This window comes from Pteropus alecto, unplaced genomic scaffold (assembly GCF_000325575.1).
Source record: "Pteropus alecto unplaced genomic scaffold, ASM32557v1 scaffold98, whole genome shotgun sequence".
NCBI classification, from domain to species: Eukaryota; Metazoa; Chordata; class Mammalia; order Chiroptera; family Pteropodidae; genus Pteropus; species Pteropus alecto.
In genome coordinates this window covers 323945-333150 of record NW_006443570.1, presented here as the reverse complement: position 1 = coordinate 333150, position 9206 = coordinate 323945, and the positions used below count along the sequence as shown (strand labels likewise).

Sequence of the window (9206 nt, the reverse complement as noted above, 5' to 3'; positions counted from 1 at the left end):
CTCAACAGGCCTTGACTTCCCTTGTACTCCTGACTCTGCATCCAGCTTTTTGGGTGACCTTGAACAAGCCACTTGCTCTATCTGGATCTCGGATAGAGCCTAATATATAATGTCAAGATTAGAAATTGTAACCAGCCCACATGGCAGTGTTGTTTGAAATAGAAAGATAATGGATATGAAGTATCTGTGCTCTTCATAGGCCAAGGGTCTGTATTAATAAATGTTGGAGCTTCAGTTCTGCTTGCAGCGCCCTCTCCTGGAAGAACTCCCACATGCAGGCTTTGCCTCAGAACTGGTGGCCAAACCACAGATCTCCTTTCCCTTTTCCGCTCCGCACCCCACCTCTACGTCCAGTACAGGTGCACTGAACAACTCATGACAAGCCCGTCTCAAGAACTGGGGCTCAGGTTTTTGGTTAAGACCTTGGACCTCTATGTTCAGCTTGCCCTCCCCCTCATCCCCAGTCCCATCCCTCAATCCCAGCCTCACATAACCAGCCCCATTTACATGGAGGGCCCCAGACCCAAATGGCTACAGGCATCCTGGACGGGTTATAGCACAGAAGAGGCCTATTGCCAGATGTGGAATCCCATCCCTTCACTTTACCCTCCCTCTCTGTAATTCTTCCCCCCTGTCCCCACGCCCACCTGCTCTGCGGGCTCAGTCCCCATCTCTGGCTACACCGGTTTCTGAGGTATAGCCACTGGGGAGAGAAGTTAAATTAGTGGTACAGGAAGGAAGGGGCGGGGAGAGGGGCCAAGAAGGCGGTGGGGATTAGGGTCTGTGGGCCCTCTTTATCTACCTCCACCCCTAATTTCACTTTACCCTGCCAGTAGAAAGAGGTTTTTGGAATATCCTTATTTGCTAGCTACCTGTGTGATCTTGAGTAAGTTCGTTTGATCTCTCTGAGCCTCAGATTTTTCATCTGCAAAGTGGGGTAAGGTAAAAATGCTGAATTCACAGGGTTATGAGGGTGCCTAGCAAGGGTGCCTGGAGCATAATTTGCCTTCAGAAAATGTTAGAATCTTTTACTTGCTCTTCTCCCCTTCTCCAGGCTTTTGGGTTTTTCAGGACCTCCTTTCCCCCACCCCTGAGACCACAGTCTCTGCCAGCCTCGGGTTATTCAGGGTATTTCCCGGTGGCTGGAGGTTCTCTACCCCCACCCTTTCGCAGCAGAGCTGAGGCTCGCGCTTGCGCGGGGTCCGGGAAAACGGCGCGTGTCAGGAGAGAGAGGCTGGGGAGGGGGGAGGTGAGAGGAGAGAGGGCGGAAAGGAGAGGAGAGAGAGAACAGCGGAGAACCAGGAACGACAGCGAGGGGGCTGGGGGGAGAAGGGTTGGGGGAGAGAGGAAAGAGGGAGGGGTGGGTAAGGAGGAGAGACAGCGATCCGCTGCGAACCCCAGGAGAGCTGGGAGCCGGCGGTGAAACTGGTGGAGCCTTAGCCTGAGCAGGGCACTGGGAGGCGGCCGCCGAGACTCTTCAGCCCTGCAGAATGCTTCTCCGGCTCTTCTGCACCTTGCTCGCCGCGGTCTCAGGAGCCCAGGGCTGGGGCTACTGTGAGTGCCGGGCTTGGAAGCCGGCAGGGTTGGGCCTAGGAGCCCAAAGCCTGCAGGGCGGGTCCCGCACCGCATTGCGGCTAGGTGGTCGCGGGTCCCTTCCAGGCCGGCGCGCGCTCGCTCTGTCATCCTTTCCTGCCTCTCCTCCGCGCTCCGCAATGCAGGCTGGCGTGCGGGCTCCGGCTGGGGCTGGGCTCGTGGTCGAGGATAGAGTCGGTCTCCGCCGGGATGTGGGACAGAGATCCAAACGGGAGCTTGTGCCTGGATTTGAGAGTTGAGGATAAGGGTGTTATTGGTGATTGGGGCTAGGGTTAAGGTTTGGCGGGGGCCCGAGGTAGGGCTTGGAACTGGCCCAGGGGCTAGGGTTTGGGGCTGGGATCCAAGCAGGAGTTGGTGCCCCCGATTGATACTAAGGTTAGATATGTTGCTGGCGATGGTACCAGAACTAGCTGGGTTTGGGACCAAGGCCTGGATTTGGGGTTGGTATAGGTTCAGGGTGCTAATGAGTGAGATTGATGCTCAGGCTAGGGCTAGATTGGTGTCTTGGGCTGACTCAAATTCCAGAAGAAGCTGATCATGTTTTGGGGAGTACTGAGCTGGGTTGGTACCAGGGCAGGAACAGGGCTAGGGAGGGTCTGGCCTAGGGGCTTCCCCAGAAGGAGAAAGCAGCTTCCCCTGAGTGTGCAGCCCGGGTTGAGTAGATGGCTTAAGTTAGGGCTAGGTTAGCGGCTGGAGGACCAAGAAGGAGGAGATCCATTTGCTCAGTATGCCTGGCCTTCGGAAAGACCTGGGAGGGGCCGCCCTGACTAACATGTCCATTCCCTCAATCCAGACGGCTGCGATGAGGAGCTGGTTGGTCCCCTGTATGCACGCTCCCTGGGTGCCTCCTCCTATTATGGACTCTTCACTACACCACGCTTTGCTCGGCTGCACGGTGAGCGTCAGGTGCTTCATTGTGGTGTGAAGGACTCTGGAGAGCTTGGGAGTAAAGGGAGAGCCAGTGGTGAAAGCCCTTGCCTCTTCTATAGGCATAAGTGGATGGTCTCCCCGGATTGGGGACCCAAATCCCTGGCTCCAGATCGACTTAATGAAGAAGCATCGGATCCGGGCTGTGGCTACACAGGGCTCCTTTAACTCGTGGGACTGGGTCACACGTTACATGCTGCTCTACGGTGACCGAGTGGACAGCTGGACGCCGTTCTACCAGCAAGGGCACAACGCGGTACTCCAGGCCCCTAAGTACCACTTGGGGAACCTCCTCAGCTCTGTGACCTGGGCTGGGCGCTAGCTTTTGGGGAAAGGAAGGAGGCGGTGGTGAGGGCACAGATGAGCAGTGCCTTCCGCTCCGGGGACTCAGCCCAGAGGGATTGTCAGCTCACCGTGTGTGCAAGACATTCCTGGATGACAGGGTTTAACGTACTTTAGGGTAAAATCTGGGAGAGCTTCTTGAAGGAGGTGACACCGGAGTTGAGCTTTGAGGAAATAATAGGATATTGGGAGAGGACACTAAGCTGGGGACTGTGTTTACATAAAGCCATGAAGGCAGGGGAGATCAAGGAGTGTTTGCTTTCCGGAAGTTGAGATTGGCTGGCTGTGACAACTGTGGACCGGGTGGCTGTGGGGGAAACAAGCAGAGGGTGGGGACCTTGTCACTCCTCTTCCCTTCCCCCTCAGACCTTCTTCGGTAACGTGAATGAGTCGGCAGTGGTGCGCCACGACCTGCACTACCACTTCACGGCGCGCTACATCCGCATCGTGCCCTTGGCTTGGAACCCGCGCGGCAAGATCGGCCTGAGGCTCGGCCTCTACGGCTGCCCTTACAGTAAGGATGCGGAGGTCGTGGCGGGGGCCTGGAGATGAACAGTCTCCCGGTCCCCTGGCTCACCTACGGTCGTTCGCGCAGAGTCGGACGTGCTCTACTTCGACGGCGATGATGCCATCTCGTACCGCTTCCCGCGAGGGGTCAGCCGGAGCCTGTGGGACGTGTTCGCCTTCAGCTTCAAGACCGAAGAGAAAGATGGGCTCCTGCTGCACGCCGAGGGAGCCCAGGGCGACTACGTGACACTAGAGCTGCAGGGGGCGCACTTGCTGCTGCACATGAGCCTGGGTGAGCTCAGCGACCCTGGGTGTGACCCTTGAGGCACTCCCGCCTCACCCCTCGGTGCACCTCCTCCGCGAAGCCTTGCGCACTTCCGATGTTTCCCCTCCTAATTGGACCAACCCGCCTTTTTTGTGTAGATTTTAGTGCTAGCAAAACACTGGATTCCTAGTCAGGAGAACTGGATTCCTGTCTCAGCTCCACTACCTACCAGTGGTGCGACCTTGGACAAGACACTTTCCCAGTCTCAGTCTCCTCCTTGTAAAGTCGTTATCTACACAGACCCCAGAAGAGTTATTTGGTATCGCATTAGCTCTTCATAAAATCCACATGATGATGTAAAGCAGCTATCATGCCTCAAGTTTTACTGATAGGAAAACAGAGGCTCAGAGAGGTTAAATGACTTACCCTAAGTCACATCCTCACCAAGGACCAGGCTCTCAGTGGCCCAATCTCTATATGCCCACTCTCCCTGGCTGCTGCCACTGCTGCTCTGCCTGGGGGTTAGAGCTGGCTGGGGTTCTCCAGGTTCCTGGGCTGACTCTGCCCCACCCCGCCCTCAGGCAGCAGCCCCATCCAGCCAAGGCCTGGTCACACCACGGTGAGTGCTGGCGGTGTCCTCAACGATCAGCACTGGCATTATGTGCGTGTGGACCGATTTGGCCGCCAAGCGAATCTCACCCTGGATGGCTACGTGCAGCGTTTCATTCTCAATGGCGACTTTGAGAAACTGAACCTGGACACGGAGGTGAGTGGAGCTGGGGATGCACCATTTGGTTGAGTGGGGTGCTAGGTGAGTCAGTGGTGGACAGCATTTCTCTCCAGCAGAGGTAAGACCTTGTTTTCTGATTCCTGAATATCCTAGGCAGCTCTTGGCAAACTTGTGGCTCATAGAAAGGCCTGGTTTTTTGTTTGTTTTGTTTTTGTTTTTGTTTTAAAACACCTACAGCACCTGGTCTTCCTAGGTGGTCTCCCATCCAAGTATTAACCAGGCCCGACCCTGCTTAGCTTCCGAAATCAGACGAGAGCAGGCACACGTTCAGGGTGGCATGGCCATAGAAGAAAGGCCTTGAATTTTGTTGTGGCATCGTTGTTGCTGTTAGCATGCAGATTTCTGGGCACCACCCCAGAACTCCCGAAATGGGGTCTGGAAATCTGGATTTTGGAGATCAGGCAAGATGACAATATTGCCCCCTTGGATTGCCTAACTGTGGAGTTGGTAAAGACCCTGGCCCTGATCTGCAGATAAATAATCCTAGAAAGGCTTATTGACTTACCCAAGGGCCTGCAGCCAATTTGTGGTGGAGTCAGGTTAGAACCCAAGCCAAGGAAGGCCCAGTGAGCTTCCGGCTTTAATACCGATACCAAGGAAATGTGTGTTTCAAGTCTTTTATAAAGCTTTATGGCCAGGAATGCGAGAAAGGTGTGCAGGCTCCCGCACCCAGGGAACCTCACTCCCCAACCCCCCTATCCCCGCAGATGTTCATCGGGGGTCTGGTGGGCGCGGCACGTAAGAACCTCGCCTATCGACATAATTTCCGCGGCTGCATAGAAAATGTAATCTTCAACCGTGTCAACATCGCAGACCTGGCCGTGAGGCGCCATTCACGGATCACCTTCGAGGCTAGTGGCTAGGGGATCTGGGAGGACGGGACATCAAAGTCGCTCGAAAAGCAAAGAGGTGGAGCGGGAAGAGATTTTGACAAAAGCCGAGGACCTCTCTCTCCCCAGCCAGATGCTCAAGTGGGGGGCATCACCGACTAACAGGAGGTGCAAAGACCACCCCTCTACCTCCCAGTTAAGAAGCTATGGTCCGGTTCAACCACCTCCTGAATTAATAGATGAGGAAAATAAGGTGCAGAGGCCGGGAGTGGCTTGGCCAGAGGGCACGCAGTTGCGCTGTGGCTTAGTAGGGACTTGAATCTAGGGTAGTTTTGGTGTGCTCATCTCACCCGCTCAGGAGCCGCAGTCTAGGGCCTCTGCCCGGTAGTCGACGGGAAATCGTCTCTGGACGCTGGAAGAAAGGAATGGAGGCAGTCGCCCTGGAGACAGTGTAGATCAGTGATAGCGAGCCAGCCGAGACGCCCGCTACAGCCGGACATGTTTCTGGAGGGTGGGAATGGTCAGGGTTGGAGGTCTTACCGCCACGCCCCCACGCCGAGGGAGTGCCTTGATAAAGATCTTACACCTGTATGAAAATGGGCAGAGGCGGGCTGGGGGGCATGGCTCGCTTATTGGTGGAGCCTCACTTTCGCCTCCAGGGTAAGGTGGCATTCCGCTGTCTGGATCCGGTTCCTCACCCGGTCAACTTCGGAGGTCCTCACAACTTCGTGCAAGTGCCTGGCTTCCCGCGCCGCGGCCGCCTCGCAGTCTCCTTTCGCTTCCGCACCTGGGACCTCACCGGCCTGCTACTTTACTCCAGCCTGGGGGACGGGCTGGGCCATGTGGAGCTGATGCTCAGCGAAGGGCAGGTCAACGTGTCCATTGCGCAGACTGGCCGAAAGAAGCTCCAGTTTGCCGCTGGTGAATAGTGGAGGGAGGGAGCAGGAGGCGGGGACTGGCCGCAGGTGGAAGGCACTAGTAGCCCAGAAAAGGGCAGAGAAGAGGAGGGGAGGTTGTAGGCCTGGACCTGGACCTTTGCATACTGGAGTGGGTGAGGGAGTGAAGGGAGCAGAGCAGGAGGTCCCAGGGCCCTGGGAAAAAGTGGGAGTGGGTGGAGGCAGCTGGGGCTGGGGGCAGATCTGAGGGGCTAAGAGTGCTGGGAGAAGCAGGAAGGCTGAGAGTCCTGGTATTCTCCAGTTCCAAAGGGTCTCTGGAGGTGTTCGTTATTCATTTATGACTTTGCGGACTCTATATCAGCTGCTGGGGTTATGGATAGTGAAGAGAGACATTCGAAGCTCTCACCAGTGTGATAAGTGTAACAATGGGGCGGGGGGGGGCATATAGGCTGCTGTTGGGACACAGAGTCGGGGGGTGTTCCTTCCCCGGGCAAGACATATTTCTTCTAGAATGTGGTGCTTTCCCCACCCACAGCAACCTTCTTTTCTGTCCAGGGTACCGCCTGAATGATGGCTTTTGGCATGAGGTGAATTTTGCGGCACAGGAAAACCATGCAGTCATCAGCATTGATGATGTGGAAGGGGCTGAGGTCAGGGTCTCATACCCACTGCTGATCCGTACAGGGACCTCATACTTCTTTGGGGGTAAGTGGGGACCAACTTGGCCAGATCCCGTTTCCTGGGTGGCAAGTCTTCACCTCAGTCCACCCAGATGAGGCTGCATGGAGAACTTTGTAGAGATAAATCCTTCTTTCCCCTCTGGGGCCTTGGGATCTCGATGGTCAGTGCTGTTGTCTATTGGCCCCCTTTTCTCCTTCATGTCTGGCTCTCCCTTGGCATCTCCCTGGGGGAGGGTCTCTGGGGTCTCTCATGGGGAGGACCTCACAGGGATGGTTTCTCCAGGTTGTCCCAAGCCAGCCAGTCGATCAGGCTGCCACTCCAACCAGACAGCATTCCATGGCTGCATGGAGCTGTTCAAAGTGGATGGTCAACTGGTCAACCTGACTCTAGTGGAGGGCCGGCGGCTTGGATACTATGCTGAGGTCCTCTTTGACACATGTGGCATCACTGATAGGTATCTAGAAGCCCCTCTCCCAACAAGAGGTGACGCTCTCCAAAGCCCTCTTCCATGGTCTCCTAGTAAGAGCAGACTTTCTCAATAATCTCCCTTCTCCTGGTCCCAGCTTCTCACTCTCCAGCACTTGGGAGATGATTCTTCCTTGACCTCTCACCTCCTGTTTCTTCACTTAAAGTGACACATGCTCAGAATTAAAATGAAGCATCTATTTTTTTGGTCTAGAGGGTTTTATTTGGGGGTGGGGGTGATAAGGCATTGTTTGTTCTTTTGGGGAAAGGGAAACAGTAGTACTTGAGCTCTGAGGCCTGCATCATGCCCCAGCATTTAGGCTCATGCCTGGCTCGTTAGGTGAGGTGTGTCTCACTGGGTTCTGGTACTTTCAAGAGCTGGGAGTGGAGCCTGTAGGATCAGACTCCACTCTCAAGCTCCTTCCCTTGGTGTTGGCCTCCTTCTCTAGGTGTAGCCCTAACATGTGTGAGCATGATGGACGCTGCTACCAGTCTTGGGATGACTTCATCTGCTACTGCGAACTGACAGGCTACAAGGGGGAGACCTGCCACCAACGTAAGCCAGCTGGGATGTGGGAGAGAGTCATGGACAGGGGAGGTCAGGAGAAGGTTGCTGGGGATCATGAAGTTGCTAAAGATGGTGGGGCTGGCCCTCCTAGTCCTCTGACCCCATAATTGCCTTTTCCCCACCCTGCCGCCTACCAGCTTTATATAAGGAATCCTGTGAGGCTTATCGACTCAGTGGGAAAACTTCTGGAAACTTCACCATTGATCCTGATGGCAGTGGCCCCCTGAAGCCATTTGTAGTGTACTGTGATATCCGAGGTAAGTGGCTCTGATGGATGAAGGGGCAGCTGACAAGGCTATGTGGAGGTGTGGGAGAAACAGGGAAAGACTGAAGAGTAGGCAGGGGCCAGGAAGATTTAACTGTGTTGGGGGTAAAGGAGATCAGAGGGGACAAGGGACACTCAGGAATTTGTAATCTAGCCTTGCAGATAAATTCCAGCTTCCTGATGCATTCCAGCTGTCTCGTTTCCAGCCTACAATGTTGAGGGCCCAGAGCTGAGCTGGAATGGAGCTGCTGGCCACATTTACTGGCTCTGAGTTGCAGCAGTAGTGGTAGAGGTGGGCAGGGAGATGGGTAGAAAATGCCCATCTCCAGCCAGAGTTCTGTCCCATCCCCTCCACCAGAGAACCGGGCATGGACAGTTGTGCGTCATGACAGGCTGTGGACAACTCGAGTGACGGGTTCTAGCATGGAACGGCCATTCTTGGGGGCTGTCCAGTACTGGAATGCTTCCTGGGAGGAAGTCAGCGCCCTGGCCAATGCTTCACAGCACTGTGAACAGTGGATCGAGTTCTCCTGTTACAATTCCCGGCTGCTCAACACTGCAGGTTGGGGCTGGGATCAGGGAGGGCGAGGTGGAGAGCTGGAGGAGAGGCCAGTGTGGGCCTGGGAGAAGAAAACCAGACAGTTCAGCTGAGCCCTGGGCTAGAAGATTCAAGCAAGGGTCTGGGCCGCTTAGAAGGGTGAGAGGGGAGCCCAGAGACTAATGGAGGGATAGGGCCTGCAAACTTCCTGCACCTCTTCTCCAGGAGGCTACCCTTACAGCTTTTGGATTGGCCGAAATGAGGAACAGCACTTCTACTGGGGAGGCTCGCAGCCTGGGATCCAGCGCTGTGCCTGTGGTCTGGACCGGAGCTGCGTGGACCCCGCTCTGCACTGTAACTGTGATGCTGACCAGCCCCAGTGGTGAGGGGGTGGGCAAAGCAACAGGGCTTTCAGGATTCTGGGGCAGGTGAGTGGCAGGGGCTGAGCCACTGCATCTTGCCCCCACAGGAGAACTGACAAAGGACTGCTGACCTTTGTGGACCATTTGCCTGTTACTCAGGTGGTGGTGGGGGATACG

General features: G+C 55.5%; 2 protein-coding genes and 1 pseudogene across 2 annotated transcripts in view; 1 reads left to right on the top strand and 2 right to left on the bottom strand.

The window, feature by feature from the left end:
• Positions 1 to 671, bottom strand: part of CCR10 (C-C motif chemokine receptor 10) — a 2094-nt gene extending 1423 nt beyond the window's left edge. Inside the window, exon 1 of the mRNA XM_006924585.2 lies at positions 648 to 671. Coding sequence (XP_006924647.1) covers positions 648 to 671 — 24 coding nt within the window. The remainder of the gene's footprint in view (positions 1 to 647) is intronic.
• A 151-nt stretch (positions 672 to 822) lies between these two features.
• Positions 823 to 9206, top strand: part of CNTNAP1 (contactin associated protein 1) — a 14683-nt gene continuing 6299 nt past the window's right edge. Inside the window, 15 exon segments of the mRNA XM_015599281.2 lie at positions 823 to 1554; positions 2387 to 2488; positions 2583 to 2776; positions 3229 to 3376; positions 3458 to 3661; positions 4216 to 4400; positions 5132 to 5275; positions 5914 to 6175; positions 6706 to 6855; positions 7114 to 7285; positions 7746 to 7852; positions 8002 to 8121; positions 8488 to 8691; positions 8893 to 9049; positions 9137 to 9205. Coding sequence (XP_015454767.1) covers positions 1491 to 1554; positions 2387 to 2488; positions 2583 to 2776; positions 3229 to 3376; positions 3458 to 3661; positions 4216 to 4400; positions 5132 to 5275; positions 5914 to 6175; positions 6706 to 6855; positions 7114 to 7285; positions 7746 to 7852; positions 8002 to 8121; positions 8488 to 8691; positions 8893 to 9049; positions 9137 to 9205 — 2282 coding nt within the window. The 5' untranslated portion in view covers positions 823 to 1490.
• On the bottom strand, positions 4593 to 4713 carry LOC112473327 (annotated as a pseudogene).